The sequence below is a fragment of the Leptosomus discolor genome, unplaced genomic scaffold, assembly GCF_034619465.1.
Source record: "Leptosomus discolor isolate bLepDis1 unplaced genomic scaffold, bLepDis1.hap2 HAP2_SCAFFOLD_40, whole genome shotgun sequence".
In the NCBI taxonomy this organism is placed as follows: domain Eukaryota; kingdom Metazoa; phylum Chordata; class Aves; order Leptosomiformes; family Leptosomidae; genus Leptosomus; species Leptosomus discolor.
The window spans coordinates 1,713,428-1,736,187 of NW_028237745.1; the positions used below are offsets into that span (position 1 = coordinate 1,713,428).

The following is a 22,760-nucleotide window of genomic DNA, read 5'->3' on the forward strand; positions in this document are numbered from 1 at the left end:
TTCTACACAGACGTGTAAGCTGCGTACACAGATTCACTATGAAGAAAAAGCATAACTGGGCAGACAGGAGCCACTTCAACTCTGTCTTTCAGCAGTCTCCAAATTCCAGATCGGCAAGTCTTCCTGACAGACCTCAGGCCAAGGAATTAGAACAGAATTTTGCAAAACATCGGGTGAGCATTATCCAGGGCAGTTCACTTGGAACCAAGGTCTCACATGCTGAGAAGCTGGACAGATGAGTTCATTCTGCTTTTGCAAGATGTTCTTCAGAAGCACAGGACAAACATTTTCAACTGTGTGCAGCTAAACTTGCAGAATATGTCTCAAATATACAGCAATAACAATAGAAATAGGTCTAGGAGTCTTCCATGAAAACGTTTGCCATGACAAGAAGAGCTCCGCACTACTGGCATTTAAAGAGATGGTGGCCAAAGGCACTTTGCTCTTATCCTCTTAAACACAGAGGAAAATTTTCAGGCCTAAAAAGGCAAATGAACCATCCTAGAGTAAAAACAATAAAAGGAAGTTTCTCTACTTTTCCCTGGTGCTGCCCCAGGGACGTCCCTTCTCCTGCGGTAAAGGAACACAGCACCCATGTCAGCCTTGGGAATTTTATTCCGGCTCCATTCACCTGGCTGTGAAACAGGAGTGCCAGGACAAAGGGAGCTCTTTCAGTTGCTCCTTTCTTCACAGAACACCAATCAGCAGAGTCATCTGTAGCTGGGTACTGCACCTTTTAAGTAGTTCTACAACCACAGAAAAAGGTCTAGGGGAAGCCAAAGCACCTTCTTGCCGTGTCTCTTTTGCTTTCCTGTGATCTAGCTGGTAGAGAAAAACAAGTACAGTACAACGGAAATAAGTGTTTGCAGTAGCTGGAAAGGGGCAACAAGCTCATGGATTTCTTTAATGTACCCAGAAACAAGAAGGGATTTGGCATACAGCTGAAGTCTGTGAAAATGAGATCCTAAAGTTATCCAGGGCACCCAGATACATGACAGAACAACATACGGATGATTTAGAAGCCTGAAACTGTAGAAGATCCGCAGCATTTGGAAAGTTGCTACAGTTTTGAGGAACACTGATGCACTGCAGTTATTAAAATGCAAAAGCAAACAGAAATGCCTAGGATTTGGTTTGTTGGGTTTTCTGAAAACTGAAACTGGGGAGGTCCGACCGGCATTTCAAAGGACTTTTATCACACCAATATTTGTCCCTCAGGCCCCAGGCATATGCCTGCTGGAAGGAAATCACAGTGAGAAAAAACAAACACTGTCACAGAAATATCCAGGACGTGTCGGGGATAGCCTGACTGAGGAAGATGAAATTGGCCTCGACAGCGTCCCAGCATACCCGTGAGAAGATGAAAGAAGTGGATGAAGAATGTTGTAAACAGGTTTGAGGAGGTGATAAGAGACTGAGCAAGGAGAGACTGAACAAATGAATACCACAGAGCAGAAATTTGTCAAGAGAATAGTAGATGAAGTAGGAAGTACAGTAGGAGCTCCAGCCAACCAGTACGTGAATGGAGGTGAATGGACAGAGCTATTGAGCGAATCATTTTAGCAGCATTAGTGCGTGAACTGGTGGACAGATAAGAAAGGTTACAAAAGGGTAAGCTTTTTCTGCTGCGCCATCTCGGCCACCTTGGCCTTTTGTAACTTAATAAAGGCTGCCTTCTTACATATATTTTTGTCGGTGTCGGTCCCTACTGCGAAAAGGACACTTTTGGCTGGGAAGTGATTCATTCCTGGGAGTTCTGCATCAGCTGGGAAGAACCTGAGCACCAGGTTTTGGCAAGGCTGAACAAACCCTTCGGAGGGGGCAGTGATATTTATCCTCAGCGAGAGGAAAACACAGGGCCGGTAACATTCCAGGATTCATTTGTCACTTGAGCCCAACTATTCTCTTTCAGCTATCCCATCAGATATCGAGGGGGCTGTTAAAACCTTTAGAACACACGGCAGATTATACTAAAACCACCCACAGACAACCTGCCAGGAAGGCTCTTCAATTCTGCTACACAGCTCTCACAGAAGCCTCTCACAAAACAGCCTGCCTAAACCAGCGGAATCACCGGAGCAGAAGCAACTGGCCCCTGTGGCACTGAGCTCATTGCCCACAGAGGCGGTGCCAGAGCTTTTAGGAGTGCAGCATTTAAGGTAACTAGAACCAGAAGCGATGAATTGTTATACAATCAACTTCAATCACAGTTACTCTGTCATTATTTAAGTAAGAGCGTATTTAATAGATCAACGCTGATTTACTTGCTTATAAAATATACACACAGATCAACACAAGGTATTTTTAGCCTAAAAACTCGGTATTTGACAACATCCCAAGACGCATTTAAAGTGTCTTTTTCCCTGAACCTTCTCCAAATGCTAGAGCCTTCCACAAACTGCACGTTTTACACACACATGTAACACGTAAAAATGGACTCATCACACTTGCAACACTGCAGAACACAAACATTACTTTTTACATCTTCTCAACACTATTTCCTAGTAACAATACTGTCAGAACTTAAAAACATTAGGGCCACTGGAGTAATCTCAGAATTCAAACACCACAGAGCTTTCAGTTTTCTTCTGTTAAGTTCTTCATCACCGTCAGCCACCCAGGAGAACGATAGGGAAGAAAAGCACAGGAGGACAACAAAGTTTCTGTACTTGAAACAAATGCCCAAAAGCAGTTTTTGGGAATTGGGCAGTAATATAGGAAAGCGTAATCAAGAGGCATGGATGAAATAACTGCAAAGACAAAAGCCCTTCCTGTATTCGTTTGGGGATGAAGGGGAGCAGAAAAAACACCAAAGAACTAATACTAAATCTGATAAATTTGAACAATTGGGGGAAAAAAAAAAAAAAGAAAGTCTACCTAGCCATGCATTGGTAATGGATCAGTGTAACGGAAAGTCTAAATAACTGTTTATTTGTCAAACAACCTTGCAACCCTCCCACCGTCTTTCTCTAGAAAAGCGTGGAACCTGACAGGAAAGCCAGCCCAACCATAACAAAGTTCAATTACTCATTGCTTTCCTCACTCGCAAGACTGCAATTAGGAGTAAGAGCCTTTCCATTCCAAACCAGTAGTTTTCTGTCTGTAGACAGAGAAAAATCCTCAGCTACAGAGAATAGTTTTGATTTTAGAGTCAGCTGTAAGAGAAATTTGAACTGCCTGGATTCTTAAGAAGCTGTTACAACGATTACGGATCATGGTCCGCATGCATTTCTTGATGTCATCTATTTCGATATGTTTTATGTAGTCATTATTAATGTCAGAAAGAGGCGGAAAGATAAAGATGACTGGTTTTGCTGAACATAATGAAATTACTCTTGCTGGTTAAAGAACCGTAGCATCGTATACGCAAAGAGAAGGGTTACAACGTGGAACACTTTCCTGGTAATAATACTGCAGAAAAATCTCGGGGGATTATGAGTGGCTGTGGGCTAAACACGCGAATGAGCCTGGTTTTTCCTCTTTGAAGAAAAACCCAAGCAGCTAATCCTGGCAGGTTGCGCTGCGCTTCTGTTAATGCAACATACATGAGGTAACTAATCCGTGGTGCTCCGTGCTGGTGAGGTCCCACCTGTAGTAATCTGCCCAGGTGATGGTACCAAAGTTTCAGACAGAAGGTTTAGAGCATAGCAAGGCGAGGACAGCGCTTATAACCATCGCTACTTACAGAATACCAAATCGAGCATTTTCATCACTGTATTCTATGGTGCTTTTTTCTAAGAGTTCAAAAGCTTCAAAATGGAGAGTCCAAGAATTTGAAAGAGTTACCACATCAGGAAAAAAAACCTCACACCGCTAAATTTATTTCTCTCGTGTAGGTTAAGTTGTCGATCTTAATGCAAGGAGTTTTGTAGGCAAGAATTTGCCTGATTTGAGTGCCCTTTCTTTAAATGGCAGGATTATCGCTCTCATCCTTCAAACTTCTTTCATATGTGTACATCATGACTTCAAATAAGTAGCCATTAGTCTATTTTAGATAAAACACACGCATTTCTATAAAGATCACTTTGTTTTTTCCTTACCTGGTAGATTTTAGGATCTCTCATTAGTTTTTCTACAGGATACTCGGTGTTAAAGCCATTTCCTCCAAAAATCTGCGCTGCACCTGCGGCCACTTGGTTTGCAACATGACCCGCGAATGCCTTTGCAAGGGAAGCGCAGCAGGTATTGCTGCGCCCAGCATCGACTTCCCACGCAGCTCTCTGGGAAGCCATCCCACCCAGTCCCACCTTCGCTGCCGTTTCAGCAAGCGTGAAAGACGCTGCCTGGTGCTACGAACGATGACATAAACTAAGTCAACATTGCCTGCTTAAAATTCTGTGGCGTCCAAGAAGTTCTTGATTTGCAGATTCAACACACTCAGGAAATTGTGCCTGAGGAGTGCTACAGAATTTGGATCGGGCTCTCAACTCTGTGTTGAATTAGACTTCCATGTTTTAATTCTAAAATCCACTTAGTCATAGGGCTTCAATATTGAATCACGAAGTTGTGCTTTAGTTTTCGTGAGATCTGTCTTTATTCTTATTTCTTAAAACCTGGTAAGCAGTGCGATTGTTTTCTATTAATATCAATAATAATAATATTAAAAGTCTGGTTTCATGTACCTCACAGAGGTTGTTCCCTTCCCTCAAAATCCCTGTTCATTAGTCGAAGAACTTAAGTATGTCCTGATGGTACATAAGTTTCAGGGTTTGGGTGGAGTTTTCTTTGTGGTTTTGCTATTATCATCAACAAGTTTTAGAAGAATCCCAGGATTTGCTGCACAGCTAGATTTGCTTGGGCAGTGCTGACCTGTATACTTGAAAACCCAAGCAACGGCAGAGATGGAATAAATCACACGTCCTAAATATCAAGGAACAACCTCGAAAATCCACTAGTGGTACATCTGGTAGGAAAAGACAGCTTTTGGATGTATTTATTTTTATGTATTTAACTTACTTCAACAATTGGTTTCCCAAAGGTTTTTCTCTCCAAAGCATATTTAGTAGCTTCATCAAGTGCTCGTTTTGCCAACCCAACAGCACCAGCTGCCGCCTGAATTCAACAGAGCACAGAATGAAAATCAGAAATTCCTATTATATCCTTAAAGTAACATTTCCGACACTTACGGGTGGTCTGGCCTTATCAAAAGCTCCCACTGCAATTCTAAAGCCAGCTCCCTCCACAATTAAGACACTTTCTTTCAGAACTCTTACATCTTCAAAGACAATACCTCTTGTATCGGAGCAGCGCTGACCCATATTCATTTCCCAAAACGGGAAGTTTACAGAGGCTTTTAAAATTCATTTTTTGGCACAAATAAGAGCTTTCTGCATCGGAGAGGCCGTCGTCACGCGTACGGGCTGGAGAGTGGTGTGGAATGCCCTCCTGGACGCTCCTCGTTCTGGCTGTAGGCTAAAAGCAACAGCATCGGTCTTGCCAATCGTCTGCAGCGCTGTGAAATACCCTTTTTTGAATATTATTCTTTCAGTGGATTAAAGCAGAGCTATTTCAGGCTTTGTTAAAATAACGCCTTCAAGAGACATAGCTCCTTTGATTTCTCTGCGACCAGCCTTCTTTGCTATGAAAATTTTAACCGACTTGCCGAAATGTAAAGCCCTTCTCTGAAAGCTGGATTTTGGATAGTGCTTTATTTGGCGTAACAGGTCTAAGTAAGGTGTGCCAAATATTTGTAGCACCGTTACTGCCTTGGGGTGTTTGTTTCTTGATTGCTTGGTTTGTTACTGACAGCTGTGAGAATCGATTTTGTACTTAAAGCAGCAGAAAGACTTCAGCAGGGGGCTACCCTTCTTAAGTTATTATTTGGCACACACATCAGATTAGAAAAATGCTGCTTGTAATCTTGCACAGGCTTTGTACTGATGTGACTCCAGGCGTTTATGTTATTTGAATATTTCATGAAGATTTTTGCATATTCTTCCTATTTTAAATCAAGTCTCAAGCACACGGGATGGGGTGGCTTTGGGACTTTTGAATATCAGCTCAAGCCTGTGTTCTGTGCACCGCTTTATATAGGGTTCTGCTCCGTAGGTCGTGTTTCTATGGTGTGGGAGTTTTAGTTCCTGAGCAGCCCACTTTCTGTTCGTGTGTTGCTGATCTCTTACTTGTGTGGTTTCTGCAGACCTCACCTCTCAGTAGTCCTCATATCATCACAACAGGCCTGTGATACAGAGAAGTATGTCAATCCCATTTTACTGAGAAATAGTTTGTTTTTTTTGGTGAGCAGCATGAATTTTACTCTGAGCACGCTAACTGGGATCACACGCACACAACTGTGCTGGGTTGACCCTGGCTGGATAACAGGAGCCCACCAAAGCCGCTCGTGTCACTCCCCTCCCCAGCTGGGCAGGGGAGGGAAAATATAACAAAAGGCTCGTGGGTTGAGATGAGGACAGGGAAAGATAATTCACCAGTTACTGTCACGGGCAAAACCGACTCGACTTGGTGAAAATTAGTTTAATTATTACCAATCAAATCAGAGTAGAATAATGAGAAATACAACCAGATCTTAAAACCACCTTCCCCCCCCACCCCTCCCTTCTTGCCAGGCTCAACTTTATTCCCGATTTCTCTCCCTCCTCCTCCCGAGCGGCACAGGGGGAGGGGGAATGGGGGTTGGGGTCAGTTCACCACACATTGGCTCTGCCCCTCCTTCCTCCTCAGGGGCAGGGCTCCTCACACGCTTCCCCTGCTCCAGCCTGGGGTCACTCCACGGCAGACAGTCCTCCACGAACTTCTCCAACATGAGTCCTTCCCATGGGCTGCAGTTCTGCACGACCTGCTCCAGCGTGGGTCTCCTCTATGGGGTGCAGTCCTTCAGGAACAGGCTGCTCCAGCATGGGGGGTCACAAGTCCTGCCAGCAAACCCGCTCCAGCGTGGGCTCCTCTCTCCACAGGTCCTGCCAGGAGCCTGTTCCACTGCGAGCTCCCCACAGGGTCACAGCCCCCTTTGGGCATCCACCTGCTCCGCTGTGGGGTCCTCCACAGGCTGCAGGGGGCTATCTGCTCCACCGTGGACCTCCACGGGCTGCAGGGGGACAGCCTGCCTCACCATGGTCCTCACCACGGGCTCCGGGGGAATCTCTGCTCCAGCACCTGCAGCACCTCCTCCCCCTCTTCCCCACTGCCCTGGGCGCCTGCAGGGCTGTTCCTCTCCCCTGTTCTCACTCCTCTCTCCAGCTGCAATTGCTGCTGACCAGTAACTTTGTCCTCATCTTAAACACGCTCTCCCCGAGGCGCTGCCACCATCGCTGACGGGCTCGGCCTTGGCCAGCGGCAGGTCCGTCTTGGAGCTGCTGGCACTGGCTGTACCAGACACAGGGGAAGCTTCCAGCAGCTTCTCACAGAAGCCACCCCTGTAGCCCCTTCACTACCAAAACCTTGCCCCACAGACCCATCACAGCTCTGCTCAGCTGTAACTAAAGATCCCTGTATTATCCACACGCTTTCCAGCACAAAGCCAAAACACAGCCCCACCAGCCTCTAGTGGAGACAATTAACTCTGTCCCAGCCAACACCAGCACAGCTCCCCAGGGCAGGAGAGGATTTTGTCACCAGGACAAATGACAACGGCCCAGCTTGGTGCCTTTTCCTGCCCTGAGGCGTCTCCAGAGGGACAGGCTGGGCAAAGCTTCTCTCCTCCCCTCTGTGGTCCCACGGGGCAGCTGGGGCTTTGTCGCAAGGACACCCTGGGCCTGGGGGTGCTCTTCCGCAGGCAGCAGCGGAGGCCAGGAGTGACGCTGTCTGCTCAGCGCACTCGGGGTGCTCCCTCTGGGAAGGACCCCACGGGACTGGGCTTGTTGCTCCAACTTTATTAAAAACCAGATTGATTCAAACACGGCCAGAGGTATAATTTCACCTCTCCAAGGCTCAGCTGAAGCAGCAGAAGAGCAACGGCAGGCTCCATCCTGATGCTTTCTGCTTCTTTAGAGGTGTCAGGACAAAGACAGTCTCACTTGCCAGGGACCTGACTGAGAGGCTGGCGTCTCTCCCCAAGGGCTGCAGGGCTGCAAGAGAAGGAAGCAGAGCCGCCATGAACCCCCGCTGCCTGCAGAGACGCCCAGGAGTCCCCTCCAGACCGTGCCAGCCCCACCCTTCTCCTCCCCTGGCCAGGAGGAGCAGCTGAGACCAACAGACCAGCTGGCAGCTGCTGCTCAGGCATGGCCCGTGTGCCCCTGGCAACTTCCTCTGCCCCTGGAGCGCTGTCCTGGAGCAGGACCAGGCACAGCAGCACCCTGCCCAGGCTCTGCCTCCTGCCCCACCAGCCCCGGCACACCCAGCGCTGCCCCTACTCACCATTGCAGACGTCCAACAGCGTCTCCCTGCTCAGCCTCCTCCGGTGCCGTGCAGCAAGCCCTAGGCACAGAGCTCACGTCAGACCTCCCGCTCCCCAGCACGCTCCCAGCAGCACGGCCCCTGGCCCTGCCGCACACCCTCCTCCCAGGGAAGGACAGTACCCGAGGCAGCGGCCCTGAGCCAGGCTCCCAGCAAGCCCACCCGTGTGGTGGGCCCTCCTCGGGGCAGCTGGGGCTCTGGCAGCCACAGGGCTGCCCCTTGCTGCCAGCGCGGTGGCAGCGATTGGGGCCGGGCTGCCACAGGAGGGTCCCGGGGCTGTGGCTCACCGATGAACCTGACGGCCGCCTCTCGCAAGGTGGCCTGAGCAGCTTCCAGGTACGTCAGGCTCTGCTGCACGTATTCTTCCACCTTGCTCTTGTTGTGCGCTAACTGGAGAGAGCACAAGGGCACGGGGCTCAGCAGACTCCTCCCCGACTCGGCCGGACCAGTCCCTCCTCCCAGCACCCCCTTCCCCCCTGGCAATTCCCGTCCCCAGACAGAGCCCTGTGGGACTGAGGTTCAAGAGACAGACGCAGGCAGAGGGGGCTGGGGTGCCAAGACTCCTCTGTCCCACTGCCAGCTGGGTCTCCTTCAGCACCCTGGGGACAGGGAGGGGTGAGGGGCCTGGAGAAGAGCCCGTGGGGGCTCCATGCTTGAAGGCAGGGGAGAACACGGCTCTGGGCTGCGGGCTGGAGCAGGGCAGGTGAGGCACAGCTGCACAGCCCACCCCATGGGTGTGTGGGGCAGCCCTCGGCCAGCCCAGCCCTGGGGTTTGGGGTCATCCTCACCAAGGACTCTTCGATCAGCTGTGTCCGATATGGCTCAGACATGTAGCTGGGCAGCCTCCACCCCAGGAACTCCACACAGGTGAGGAGGGTGCATCCAGAGGCCTGCAGAGAAGCAGAGGATGGGAGATGGCACCACAGCCCAGGGAAGGAGACCTGGCATCCTCCTCCTCTTGGCCAGGCTCCCAGCCACTCCCAGTCCCTTAGGGGAAGGGGCATGGGGGCCCCAGTCTGAACTGGCTTCAGCGCCCAGGGCAGGGACACGGGGCAGCCACCAGCTCAGGGACCTCATACTGCGGCCAGCAGAACAGAGACCCTCAAGAGCTGCTGAGCTGCTGCCAGGGGTGGGGGCAGAGCGAAGGGCAAAGGAGGGGTGGGCCCAGGGCTGCAGGCAGCAAGGCCTGGAGTGCCAGAGGCACTGGGGCAGGACGGAGCCAGCAGCACGGCCCATGGGCGTCCCCCAGCAGGACGCTTGGCTCCCCAGCCGGGGCTGCCCCAGCTCCTTCAGCCCAGGCTCCGCATGGGCAGAGCTCTGATCCCGCGATGCAGGGCCAGTCTCCCCCAGGCTCCATCTCCCTTCCCACCACTCCCCCTGCCCCAGGCTGGGCAACAAGCTGGCTCTCCACCCCTTGGAAGTGCTGCAGCCCTCTGTGCAGACCAAGTTCACTGGCCCCACGGAGGGGCACCTGGGTGAGCAGGGCCTCGCTCCTGGGGCCGTCCTGCTCCCCGGGAGCTGGGACATGCCCTGGCCCCAACACCTGGTGCTCTCTTGGGCATAGCCCTGGGGGATGGGGATTGGGGCTCAACGCCCTGGCCTCCGACTCCTGCAGGGACAGCGCGGAAGCCTGTAGGGACTCGTGTGTCTGGTGGCCACGGGCTGCTGCTGAGCCCCACTGGAGCCGGCAGGGCAGCTCTGGGAAGTGCCGGTGCCGGGTTCTCCAGTCCTGCTCTTGCGGGGTCAGCAGGGACCCTTCCTCTGGGCTGGGCTGGAGGAGGGGCTTAACGGGGAGAGTGCGGCTGAGAGGGGACCCCACCTCCCCATCCACCTCTGCAGCAGGGGGGTAGGAGGAAGGAAGTGGGGGGACCAGTGCAGAGAAGGAGGGGAGCGGTGGGACCCTGAGGTGACGCACATTTCCAGACTCTGACGTCCAGCAGCCCTTGGCCCTCGTGCCCAGGCCACCCCGGTGGTGTCAGCATGCCCTGCCCACACCACCGGCCGCCGCTCACCTTGGCCACGCTCTCCACCTGGTCACTCATATGGAGGAGCAGCGGGAGCAGGACCAGGACCCTCTGCACCATCTTCTTCATCTTCTTCTTGCTTCTCCCCACCACAGCCTTGATCACATCTTCGAAGAGCCTGATGGCGAGCTCCCGCACCTGGCTGGACCCCTGGTAGGGAGGAGAACAGAGGGACTTCAAGAGCCGCTCCCTGCCCACGCTGAGCAGGCGTGTTGGCACGGCTGATGTACAGGGGGAGGCTCTGGGGTCGGATCCCGAGCGCAGGAGCTGTGGGCCAGATCTGCAGCTGCAGCTGAGCGGCCCCAGAGCCCTGAAAGGCCCAGCAGGAGGAGTAAGGAGGGGAGCCCTGCCCGAGCACTGCCCACAGGGCTGGGCTGAGGGGCAGCGGCCTCTGCAGGGCGCCCATCTGTAGGGCTGAGGCTCCCCCGGCAGCCTTACATCATCAAAGAGGGGCAGGAGCTTCTCTGCCAGCTGCACACCAACGAGGCTGGCCTCCTCCCTCCTCAGGTGACCCATCACACTCCACAAGAAGAGCAGGGCATTCATCTTGACATCAGCGTTGCCATCCTGCAGGGTCTCCATGATGTCCGGCAGCAGGACCAGCACTTCTTTTGCCTGTACGAAACACAGCGTTTCCTTACGGCGAGGCGCTGAAAGGCCACCTGGAAATGCGCTGGGCGCTGAGCACCGGCCTCCCGTCCGGCTCCCCAGCAGGTGGCACAGGAGTCACTGCAGCAGCCTCCTGGCAGGCAGTGGCCGCTGGCGGGGCTGTGGGGAGAGCACGAGGAAGGGAAGGGAGCGCAGGAGAGCAGCGTCCCCTGCTCAGCCGCTCCCTGTTCTGACCGCCCCCAAGGGGCAGATGGGTTGGGAACCCCCTGGGCCTGGAGGGCTCCCCAGGCACCCGCCAGCCCCCTCCAGAGCGGGGAGGGTGATCGGAGCCATCACTCCGCATTGTGACGCCCAGGCAAGGCCAAGCCACCGCACTACTCCCTGCCCCAGGCCCCAGCTGCCAACACAGCTCCACTTGACTACAGCCCGCTCACCAGCCCAGGTATCTCGGAAAGCTGTTGGGACACTGGAGGGCTGCCCTTGGATAGGCCCTGATCGGGGACAGCAGGAACCCTCGCCCCAGGGTCAGCGATTCTGGGTCCCTTTGCCCTGCCCATACCACAGACAAGACTCCCAGTGAGGGGTGGGCTCATTACCATGAGCGTGTCAAGGATGTCGAGCAAAGAAAGCTCCCAGGTGCTCTCAGAATCCCATTCACGCTGGAACTCCACGTTCTCCTCTGACAGCGTCTTGCCTACACAGAGGGGAAACCCAGAAGAGTCAGTCGGACACAGCCCCTTTGCCAACGAGCTTCCCAAAGGGCAAAAAGACCTTTGAACTCCGCACAGCTGAAGAGAGAGGCTGTGCTGGGGCTGGCTCCCAGCCCCAAGCAGCCCTGACATTCAAGCACCACCGTGCTCCCCGCCCATGGGATCCCTGCTGCCAGCCTGACCAGGAAAGGGAATCCTGGCGTCGAGCTGGTCACACTGGCTGGCCCCAAACCTGCCCAGCCCTGGAGGCCCCTCACTCACCAGTCTGCAGCACCTGGACCCTGGGTATCTCGTAGGGCTCTGGCAGAGAGCTGCTGGGGTAGCTGGGGGGTCTCTCCACCATCCTGTCAAACGGAGGAAAGTGTTTGTGCGGGGGCGCGCAGCTTAGGGAAACGCCTTGGCACCACGGGGCTGCCAGGGGTGGCAGGGACAGAGGTGGGCTGTGCTGGGGTCTCCTCGCCAGCTCCACACTCCTGACTGTCCCCTTGCTGTCCCGTCAGACACTGCAGGCCACAGTCACACTGGTTACTAAGACACTGGGCGGGGGTCAGGGCCCCACTGTGACACGCCACCCGGGCTGGGAGGGGCAGGGCACCCACTGCGGGGGTGGGGGCAGGAGCCAGCTCGCCGTTGGCCCATGGGTCCTCGCAGGGTGCCCCCAAGCCCCCGTCCGCCCTTATGTCCCCTCAGGACCTTCCTGTACCCACCTGCTTGTCCCAGAGCCTTGCGCTCACGCGCCCTGGCATGGCCCCAGCACCTCTCTGGGACACCCCCGCTTCCCCCTCCGTGTGGTGCTCTCTGCACATCTCTACACTTTGTGGCATCTCGCGGTTACGTCTCTTCCCCCACTCTGAAAGTCTCGCTCAGCACCAGGAATCAAAAGGTGTTCACGCCTGCTCCTCTACTCCAGTCCCTGCTCGGGGATACAGCTGTCGATGGGACTCTTACTGGGCCTATCGCTCACCAGGCCCTGTCAGAAGACGAAACCCAAAAGAAGTCCTCTCTTTCTTTTTACACTGCCTTAATGTCTTGAATCAATGCCCTCACCTACAGCCTAAGAGACAGAGAACTGGATGACTCATCCAGAAAAGCCTTCTCTAAGCACACGGGTCTCACTGGGACCCAAACCACACCCAACTGCTCTGGACAGCTTCGAAGCTGCTCCTTTCTTGTGCCTTCAGAGATTTCTCGAGGTTTCTAAGGTGGGCAGTGGAGAGGACAGACATTGTTGGATGGCAGCTACGGTCTCATGGCTGACAGAAGCTCTCCTTCGCTTCTGCCTTCATCACCCCTGGCCAACCGCTTTATAAAGTGAGAAGCTGTGGGAGATGGCAGGCCATGAAAGGAGAAAACTGGCCTGGGGTCAAACTGGTGGGACCATAACACCTGCTAGACAGAAGACCAGTAAGGAGAGGGTCAGGAGAAAAGGGGGGAAGAGGGACCTGAAGGTGCAGCTGAAAATGAGCCGAGGACGCCTGGGGGTCCCAGTCCAGCAGCCCTGTACCTGCTCGTGCAGCCTGCAGCAGGGCAAGAAACCTGTTGTCCTGACCGGACCGCCTGTGTTTGACTGGCTGCTGTAGTCAGGCGGGCCTGGAGCGCCCCCCACAGCCAGCCAACGGGCACCCCAGAGAGGGCAGAGGAGGGATCAAACCTCGCCAACCAAGGGCTTTGTTCTGCGGGACCTCCGATTCTTCGACGACCCACACATTCATTTTGAGGCCGAACAGGGCGGCCCCACTGACTGGTGCTTTTGCTTATCTTGTGGCCACTAAAAATGTCCAAGGGACTGCTAAATCTGTTCATTAGATGAAACAGGTCACGTGACTAGTGCCATGTTTCACACCCCCACTTCCAAAACCGCTTCAGACCACACTGACATTGCAAAGGCAAGGTCTGGGCCCGTCCTGTTGGTGCAGACTGGCTCAGGCTGCCCCTGTGCCCAGAGCAGATGGGAATGGGCTGCGTTATTAAACAGCTAACTGGACAAAAAGTCGGTGCCTGCTGTGTGGACGGGCCCATGAGCACCCCATGAAATCCACTGTGAGGCCTTAAAAGGCACAGGGAAACAGCAGAAGGGTGTCCCTCCCCGGAGGAAGCCAGCTCGAGCTGAGAGAAACCGGCTCTGGGGCAGAACCGGGGGTCCCAACTCTTCTTCGCATCAGGGGCTAAGGCTGGATTCCTTCTCTGAGAGGGAGATTAGAAAGCAAAGGGGGTCCAGTCTGAACCGCATCAGTCAGCAGCAGGAGCTCCGCAGATCAACAGCTTGGTGTCCGAGGGGAGAGCAGTGACAAGCCGTGTTCCTCAGGGATTGGTGCTGGGACCGGTGCTAGGGAACAGCTTTGTCGGCAACACGTACGGTGGCATCGAGTGCACCCCCAGCAGATTTGCCGACGACTCCAAGCTGTGTGGTGAGGTCAACATGCTGGAGGCAAGCGAGGCCATCCAGAGGGACCCTGACAGGCTGGAGGGGTGGGCCCAGGCCAACCTCATGGAGTTCAGCAAGGCCAAGTGCAAGGTCCTGCACCTGGGTCGGGGCAACTCGAAGCACAGACACAGGCTGGGCAAGGAGCGGATGGAGAGCAGCCCTGGGGAGAAGGACTTGGGCGGGCTGGTGGGTGGTAAGATGAACAAGAGCCAACCCAACAAGCCAACCGTATCCTGGCCTGCATCCAGAGCACTGTGGCCAGCAGGTGGAGGGAGGGGATTCTGCCCCTCTGCTCTGCCCTTGTGAGACCCCAGCTGGAATACCGCCTCCAGCTCTGGAGCCCCCAACATAACACAGACATGCAGCCGCCGGAGCGACTCCAGAGGAGGGCTCTCAAGATGGTCAGAGGGTTGGAACACTTTTCCTATGAGGACAGGCTCAGAGAGTTGGGCTTCTTCAGCCTGGAAAAGAGAAGGCTCTGGGGAGACCTTACAGCAGCCTCCCAGAACCTGAAGGGGGCCTACAAGAAGGCTGGGGAGGGGCTATTTACAAGGGCCTGCAGTGACAGGACAAGGGGCGATAGTTGAAAGCTGGGAGAGGGCAGGATTAGACTAGATACAAGGAAGAAGTTCTTCACTCTGAGGGTGGTGAGACACTGGACCAGGGTGCCTGAGGAAGCTGTGGATGCTCCATCCCTGGCGGTGTTAAAGCCCAGGTTGGATGAAGCCTTGGGCAACCTGGTCTAGTGGGAGGTGTCCCTGCCATGGCAGGGGGGTTGGAACTGGATGATCTTTAAGGGCCTTTCCAACCCAAACCATTCTATGATGATTCTATGAATTACAGGCCCCGAGAGCAGCTTCTACCCACTGTCCCCCCACTACACAACAGCCCTGGCTTCTCCCATGCCCATCTCCACGCTCGGGAGGAGCCGTTCACCCACCCTGCCAGCCGGCCTTGCTGCCTGAAAAACCCGTGCCGTGCTGCTCCAGGCCACCACAACTGTCACACCGCGGCTGTCCCCACACCGCTCTTCCTCATTCTCAGCGACACGGCCCATTTCCCTGCGTTCCCACCTGCCCACAGCCAGCTGTTGCCTTCTCTCATCAGCATTGTGGAAAATCACACATTTTTTTCCTCAACTCCTGTTCTGAGCTCACTGCAGGACAGGCCCAGAGTCCATGACTACGGCTGGTAAAGTCCATAGCAATACAGAATTGTTAAGATGAAAAATACCCAATGGCTCAGCTCGTTTCAATCGTTTAAGGCAAGGCTTTTAGCTAGAACACACTTGAGAACATTTAAAACCAGCACCAACCTGCACGCCCTCCTTGATTGGCCCCTCTGGCTTTATCAGTTCTGCGCATTTTGTTCTGTCCTTGGCAGCACATATCAACATCTTCTTGTCTAAAAGAAACAAGAAAAAGCAGTCATAAATCTGCAGAAAACCAGACAACCACACACACGGTGCCCACAAGGTAACATTGCTCTACTGTTTTCCTACGCCCAAAGCAAGCAAGGACCAACTGAACACAACCATCTGTTGTGAAAACACCCTGTTGTCGCCAGAGGCACGTGCTGCTTCAGCGTCGATCTTTCAGGCTGTGACCGATGAGAAAACGGAAGCGTGGTTTATTCTCAGAGGAAAACCTGAACTGGAAATTAGTTCAGGGCCTCATTTGCCTCTTTAGGCACCCACACGCTGAATAGCCCAGGAAACGGCGCAGAAGTGAGCAGCAAAGCAAACCCAGGGCACCCCAAGAGACCCCCTGACTACACGAGTCCCTCTCTCCCTTTCACCCCGAGGTCCCAAAGCACCAGGGCAGGAGCAGGCAGGGCAGGCGTGTGCTCGGGTCACACCAGGGAGGAGAGGGCAGGAACAGCCCCGGGCACGCAGGATTAGTAAAGGGAATTCCCGCTCTCAGCTGGGGTCAGTCCGTGCCCAAGGCCAGCACTGATCCAGACACGAAACTGAGGGGGTCAGTGAACCCCAGGGGCCACACCCGCTGCACCTTCTTCCCTCGCCTCGTCCACGAGTTGTTTTCCAGGCTCCTCCACCTCACCCTGGCTCAGGCCCCTGCAGGCTGGCTCAGGGCTGGTGGGGGGGGTGGCGACCCTGGGGGCAGCAGCAGGAGCCGCTCTGACCCTGGGTGTGGGGCTGTCCCTGGGGCTGAGCACTCGGGCCCAGGGCTGGTGAACTGGCCCGTGGGCCCTGCAGTCTCCAGGGCCCTTCCCCAGGCCTTGCTATGCTGGGAATTCCCTGCTCCAGCAGCACCCCTGCTCCTGTCCCTGCCAGCTCCTACGTTCTACTGGAGTATCACTGAGGTCTCATAACACTTTTAATTTGATCTGACCAGCACCCTTGAAAGACATGATCTCAGTTTGCTACTTTACCTGGACAACCTTCTTTATTTCCACTTGAAATGAGACAGAACAGACCAGCTAAGCCATAATGGGCTCTCAACCACAGGGAAAATCCATACCACAAGCCTCTTCATCACGTTACCCCAAAATCTCCTTCCTCCTTCATCTAGAGAAATGACGAGAGGATTTATTCAGTGGGTGCACACAACAGGCATGGGGGTGTAGGCGTTCTTAACAGTCATTTCTGATTTGTTTAGATCAGGCAAAAGCACCAAGAGTTGGAGACTAATCAACCAACAGTGGTCTTGAGAAGCTTGCAAGTTTATTTTTTTACAATAGTATTTTTACAGAGATCTTCTACGTTGTCTTGTGAGAAACGATCCGTGTGGTACGTGTTTTGGGAACCAGAATTACGCAAGGAGCGGCACGTGACCTCAGCGTGGGATGTCGCAGTGCACGTGCGATGTGAAGTATCCCGTGCTCCCCAGTGAGCCTCGCAAAGCAACTCCACCCTGTTCTTTCCCTCTAATCAAACTGCAGCTCTGCAAAACGCTTACAGCTGGGTGGTGAGGTACACTTTGATGTGAAAAAAACACTTTTTCAGTTTAAGGCTTCCGTTCATTACCCTTTATCTAGTTCAGCATTATTTACCATGTCTCCTGGTCTGTCAGCAAGTCCTCCAGCCTCCCCAGCCAGGCAAGGCACAGCACAGCAGCAGAGCTTCTCTCCATCAGTCCAGCGCCCCCTGCCAAGCACCTGCAGGGGCGCTAGCACCCACCACCAGCATCACACACCAGGACACCAGCAAACAAGAGAAGCAAAACGTTATTTCTTTTCTTTCAAATGTGGCATTGCAAATGGTGTGGGTGATCCTGCAAACTACTACTGGTGCAGAGAAACCACACTGCAGAGTTTCTTCAGGGGAAAAGAGAAGAAAGCTCCTGGATGCAGTCTCTTTTTAGTCTCTTCCCTTCCACAAATAAAAACGCAAGGATGTGATTTTCAAACAGCCATCACCTTCTACGGGAGGGGCTAAAAATCCACAGCACCTTTTCCATGAGTAAAGGCAAAAAGCTTCAGACCAATCACTTCTGATTTCTGGGCGGCGGGGGGGGGGGGGGGGAAGAATCTGTTGGTTGATTATCCATTTGTCAGTGGAGTTTATGCCAGGTTATAGCATTTCCCACTGCGATGTGAAACACTATTCTACCTGGGACTAACATCCAGGCAAAAGGGATAATTTGCACGACAAAAAACATTTCAGAGCCTGATTTAACAGGGTACAGGTCCAAGTGATCAGCAAGATGCACAGCACATATCCTTTCCTAAGGTAAGGCCTCAACCTGAGAGCAGTTAAAGACTGCGTGAGAGTGTTAGTGACAAAATGAAGCACCAAAACAACGGCTGAAATACTCTGAGCAGTTCACAAAGTATTCCATAAGAGAAACGACATTATTTTCCCCGGATTCTTCAACTTAAAAAAATAACCTCCATTGAGCTTTGATCAAACCAAAGGCAACAACTAATACCTTCCCTGGTCACCCACCGAGTCCTCCAGACATTGGCTCACACCGCCCAGCTTCGGGCGCCGGAGCTGCCGCCAGTTCCCGTGACGGCCTCTGCCAGCGACAGCCGCTGCCAAGCCAAGAACCAGACCTCCCCGACGCCCGCCTGGAAGCAAACTCCCACGGTGGCCGCTTCTCCTCACGCCGGGCCGGGCTGGGACAGGACCTTGGCTCCACGCTTTGGAAGAGCTCCAAGGGCGCAGCCCAAGGAAACCGGAGTCTCGTGGGTCTCAGAGTAATTCTAGAGCTAAAGCGGTGACAGTCATCAACTCCAGGTCAGGTCATACATGCCAGCGCTCATCACGGACCCATGGAGGCGACCTCCTTCCAGCCCGCCCAAGGCTTTCGAACCCAACACGCCTTCTTCCTAAAGCAGGACCCTGCCTTATTCTAACACCAGTGGGGTTTTCCTTCAGGCGGGACACAAACACGTGACACAAGCCACCAGCTGCTGTCGGGAAGCACCAGAGCCTTTTGGTTATCGTTTTCCACCGCGTTTGCACCAGAAGGATAATAAAAGTCACAACAGACGGTGAGAAACTTCACCTACAGGGGAGATGGCTGTGGTGAACCAGTAAGACACAGACCAAGGCCTTTTCCTCAGGGGAAAAGCGCACACCAAGAAAGTTAACTGCTCAGCAGACCGGTACCGTTCTCAAGTCAGACAGGAAAAAAAAGGTGGGTTTGAGGAACACCACAGAAGAACCGACCACCACAATGTTCTTTTGGACAGCCCCAAGCGTAAACACACCACGTGCATATAAAAACTCTATGTCCTATCGTTCACATCACCAAGCATCCTTATTTAAACAGATTTTAATGAGTAATTATCTGCACAATCCCAGTAAAACCTGTAGCTAAGAAATAATTTGACAAGACTGCCACAAAAGCTATCGAGAACGCAGACAAAACCGTCACCCAAGGAACATTAAAAGTACAACATTCCCAACCTGACCATGGTTTTTAAGGGCGTGAACCCTCCAGTTCTCCAGTCACGGTATCACCTTGTCAACGAGGTGCCAAAACCGTTTTTGCCACAGCACCCGCCTCCCGAGTCTCCAGTCACCAAAGCTCACTCAATGAAGGGGCTTGTGTCGACCCCTCCCCCGTGACAGTCCCCTGGATGTGCCGAGGGGCGGCAGAAGACGAGGACCGTGGCCTGGGCTGGCACTTGCTGCCCCACCTCGTGCCGACGGGATTCGATGAACGCCACAATTTCAGCCGCCTTCGTCCGGAGCAGCCGGCCCACGGGACGCCACGCTGCCCACCGCCAGGGAACACCGCTCGTCCCCAAACACCCCGACAGACCGCGCCCCCAGCGGGGCGTTATTGCAGCCCTTCTGCAGGAGAGCCCAGCGCCAAAACACAGCAACGACAAGGCCTTCGTTAACACGGACTAAGGCTGCAGCCCGGGGAATGTTTTCCCTCCCAGGAACGACTCCGGAGGGACGAACCGCCCGTCGAGACGCCCTGCGTCACGCCCGCGTGCGGACACTCCCGCGAAGACCACGCACGTGGGAAGGGACCCATTCGCTTCAGACCCTCAGTTCTTACCTCAGCGTCCAAACCAACCCTCAGACCACCACGACTCAGAAATAACCCGTCTGACATTTAATAAAACTCACCGTCAAGTGCCAAAGCTGTCACAATCGGGAGCTGCACTGGGAAAGCAGCTCACACACGCACATCTACCTGCAGAAAAAGAGAGACATAGATATGTGTACATACATATATACATATATGTATACACACATCTCCTATACACCTCCTTCTGCTTCCCTGCGCTGCCTCAATGCAGCACCTCCAGCCCTGGGCGTTCAGCACAGCCACAACCACCACAACCCAGGGTGCCTCCAACTCCCGGCGGGGCATGCGGACACAGGCAATTCTTGGCATTTCCCACCTCCTGGGACTGGAATCCAATCCTTGGGGCGACACCTGCCAGGCAGCCCACACCTCTCACACCCATGGCGTTGCTCAGCCCCAGCAAGCTCAGGGCAGGGCCGCGCCCAGACGCCGCCAGCCTCCTGCCGCGGGAGCCGCACGCAAACGCAGCCGCAGCCTCCTCGCACGCAGAGGAGCGACGAGGAGCTCGCATCCCGGGTCTCAGAGCAGCTCCAGAGCTGAACTGACCATCCTCAGCGTTCTGCTCAGGTAATACATGCCAAAACCCATCACAGACCGCGGGAAACGAGCCAAGCGGCTCCTGTGGGCACGTCACGGGCGATGGCGGGGCAAGAGCAGGGCTGGGGAGCGCCCCCAGCCCAAATCTCCCGGGGAAGGCGAGGGCTGGCGCTCCTCAGAGCAGCGCGGCCGCGCTGGAACAGGACAGGACTCGCGTGGCCACCTCTCCCCGTCCCACAGGAGCCGCACGGGCCGCGTGACTCCCCACGAGTCACACGCTCGGGGCACCAGGTTTCCCGTCAGGCTCTCGCGCAGCGTCCCCCGCTGCGGTGCCGAGGGAGAACCTGACGAGCACAGGGAGTTCTCTGTGTTCTCACACCGCACAGCGCGATGCCTTTCACAGCCCACCCCAGTAAAGACCGCAATTGCCTGCCAGGAGGTTGCCAGCACAGAACGTTACTCGGGGGCTACTGTCACTGGCACATCCAGCTGCTGGCAGTGAAAAGTGCCCAAAGGCTGCCTTCTTCGCAAGCAGAACCATTTCTTTTTCAGGCAAGAAAAGACCCGAAGCTCAGAACCTTGCAGAAAGGAACAAGACACAACTCCGCCCTTCACAAAACCTCCTCTTTCATCACAGCAAACAAACACACCTTCACCTACAGACGCAAAGGCGCCACCCAAGGAACCCCAAGGTCATAGACTTACCCATGTCAACACAGCCACTACCTCTTAAAGATCTAAAAACTACCCCGTGAGCCTCCAGCGAGCAATCCAGCTTCTTCCTGCCAGCTCTCTACACCCTCAACGCCTTCGTTTGCATCAGCAACACAGAGACATCACAGAGGAAACTGGGGAAAAAAAGCCACGGGAAAGATCACAGAGGGGCACAAGTTTTAACATTCATATCTCTCTAAACCCGGGATTTTTCCCCCGGCTAACTCGGGCAATTCGGCAGCGGGACGTGCCCGCTCGGACACCGACCTGGCTCCGCCCGCCCGCCCTCCCCGCGGGGCACGTCCCCCCCTGGCTTCCCGGCTCGGCCGAACCCTCCCCAGGCACCGCGGAAACCCCCCGCGACGCGGCCGAGCCGAACCGCCAGCGGCTGCCGACCGCCCCGACCGGCGGAGGCCGAGGGCCCGCCGGGGCCTCCCCGCAGCCCCGCGGACCCGGGACCCACGCCGCCAGGCCTGGCCGGGCGGGCTCAGCCTCCCCGCCGGGTCCGCGGCAGCTCCGCAAAGGAGCGATCGCTGCCGGAGCCCCCCGGAGCCCCCCGAGCCCCCGGGCCGGGCCCTCTCCGCCCCACGCGGCAGCAGCAGCAGCACCCACCGCCGCCGCCGCCCGCGCCGGAAAGGGCGCCACGCCGCGGGGCGGGGCAAGACGTCGCTGGCGGAACGAGCCCGCTATAGGTGGCCCTGCCGTTCGCCTGATCCGAGCATCGCGGGCTGAGGCGGCGCCGCGGGCGGGACGGGCCGGCAGTGCTGAGGGTGCCCCGCGACAGGCAGGCAGGCAGGCAGGCAGGCAGGCAGGCAGGCAGGCAGGCAGGCAGGGAGGCAGGCAGGCAGGCAGGCAGGCAGGCAGGCAGGCAGGCAGGCAGGGAGGCAGGCAGGCAGGGAGGGAGGAAGGACCCCGGGCGGAAGCGGGGCCTTTCACCAGCGGTCGCTCGCCGCGGCTGAGTGGAGCGGGTGGGGTTTGTGCAGGCGGCGGCGGCGGCTGCTGTGTTCCGTCAGGAGTTGCCCCCTTTTCCATCAGAAATTGACCCTTTCCTTCAGGAATTGCCCCCTTTCCGCCTGTGGTGGGTTGACCCTGACCAAAATGCCAGGTGCCCACCAAAGCCGCTCTATCACTCCCCTCCTGAAGTGGACAGGGAAGAGAAAAAAAAAAAAAATACCAAGAGGCTTGTGGGGTTGAGATAAGGACAGGGGGATCCCTCAGCATTGACCGTCACGGGCAAAACAGACTCGATTAAAGGAAAATGTGATTTATTACCAATTAACTCAGAGAGGAGTAATGAGAAATAACACCAAATCTTAAAACACCTTCCCCCCACCCCTCCCTCCTTTCCCGGGCTGAACTTTGATCCTGATTTCTCTCCCTCCTTCCCCCCCGTCGGCACGGAGGAACAGGGAATGGGGGTTGGGGTCAGTTGTTGTTTTCTGCTGCTCCTTCCTCCTCTGGGGGAGGACTCCTCACACGTTTCCCCTGCCCCAATGTGGGGTCCCCCTCACGGGAGAAAGTCCTCCATGACTTCTCCAGCGTGAGTCTTCCCACGGGTTCAGTCCTTCATGAACTGCTCCAACGTGGGTCTCCTCCATGGGGTGCAGTCCTTCAGGAACCGACTGCTCCAGCATGAGCCCCCCTCACAGGGTCACCGGCAGCAAACCTGCTCCAGCGTGAGCTTCCCTCTCTGCACGGGCCACAGGTCCTGCCAGGAGCCTGCTCCGGTGCAGGCTTCCCACGGGGTCACAGCTTCCTTCAGGCACCCACCTACTCCAGCGTGGGGTCCTCCACGGGGTGTAGGCAGTCATCTGCTCCACCGCCCACGGGCTGCAGGGGGACAGCCTGCCTCACCGTGGTCTTCGCCACAGGCCTC

The 22,760-nt window shown here is 55.0% G+C and overlaps 2 protein-coding genes, 1 long non-coding RNA gene and 1 other non-coding gene across 5 annotated transcripts; all 4 read right to left on the minus strand.

Moving 5' to 3' along the window:
- Window positions 1-3,342: 3,342 nt before the first annotated feature.
- On the minus strand, window positions 3,343-6,154 carry LOC147413098 (medium-chain specific acyl-CoA dehydrogenase, mitochondrial-like). The gene is made up of 4 exons (XM_086480633.1): window positions 5,127-6,154; window positions 4,957-5,052; window positions 4,041-4,289; window positions 3,343-3,411 (listed from the first exon to the last, which is right to left on the minus strand). The coding sequence occupies exons 1-4, from the start codon at window positions 5,262-5,264 to the stop codon at window positions 3,343-3,345; spliced, it is 552 nt and encodes a 183-aa protein (XP_086336759.1). The 5' UTR covers window positions 5,265-6,154.
- Window positions 6,155-7,809: 1,655 nt separating this feature from the next.
- On the minus strand, window positions 7,810-11,036 carry LOC147413099 (maestro heat-like repeat-containing protein family member 7). The gene is made up of 6 exons (XM_086480681.1): window positions 10,815-11,036; window positions 10,365-10,526; window positions 9,141-9,242; window positions 8,640-8,742; window positions 8,314-8,373; window positions 7,810-8,024 (listed from the first exon to the last, which is right to left on the minus strand). Exons 1-6 carry the CDS (start codon window positions 10,956-10,958, stop codon window positions 7,888-7,890), a joined length of 708 nt encoding a protein of 235 aa, XP_086336807.1. The 5' UTR covers window positions 10,959-11,036; the 3' UTR covers window positions 7,810-7,887.
- A 564-nt stretch (window positions 11,037-11,600) lies between these two features.
- On the minus strand, window positions 11,601-21,534 carry LOC147413100 (uncharacterized). Of its 2 annotated transcripts, XR_015184110.1 has the most exons (8): window positions 21,497-21,534; window positions 20,876-21,018; window positions 19,672-19,738; window positions 17,133-17,248; window positions 16,512-16,647; window positions 15,436-15,524; window positions 11,957-12,039; window positions 11,601-11,679 (listed from the first exon to the last, which is right to left on the minus strand). It is a non-coding gene; the product is annotated as an uncharacterized LOC147413100 (long non-coding RNA). The 2 variants fall into 2 exon arrangements; XR_015184109.1 differs by lacking the exon at window positions 21,497-21,534 and having other exon boundaries at window positions 20,876-21,156.
- LOC147413101 (small nucleolar RNA SNORD45) lies at window positions 18,271-18,355 on the minus strand. Its single transcript, XR_015184121.1, has one exon. It is a non-coding gene; the product is annotated as a small nucleolar RNA SNORD45 (small nucleolar RNA).
- Window positions 21,535-22,760: the final 1,226 nt, after the last annotated feature.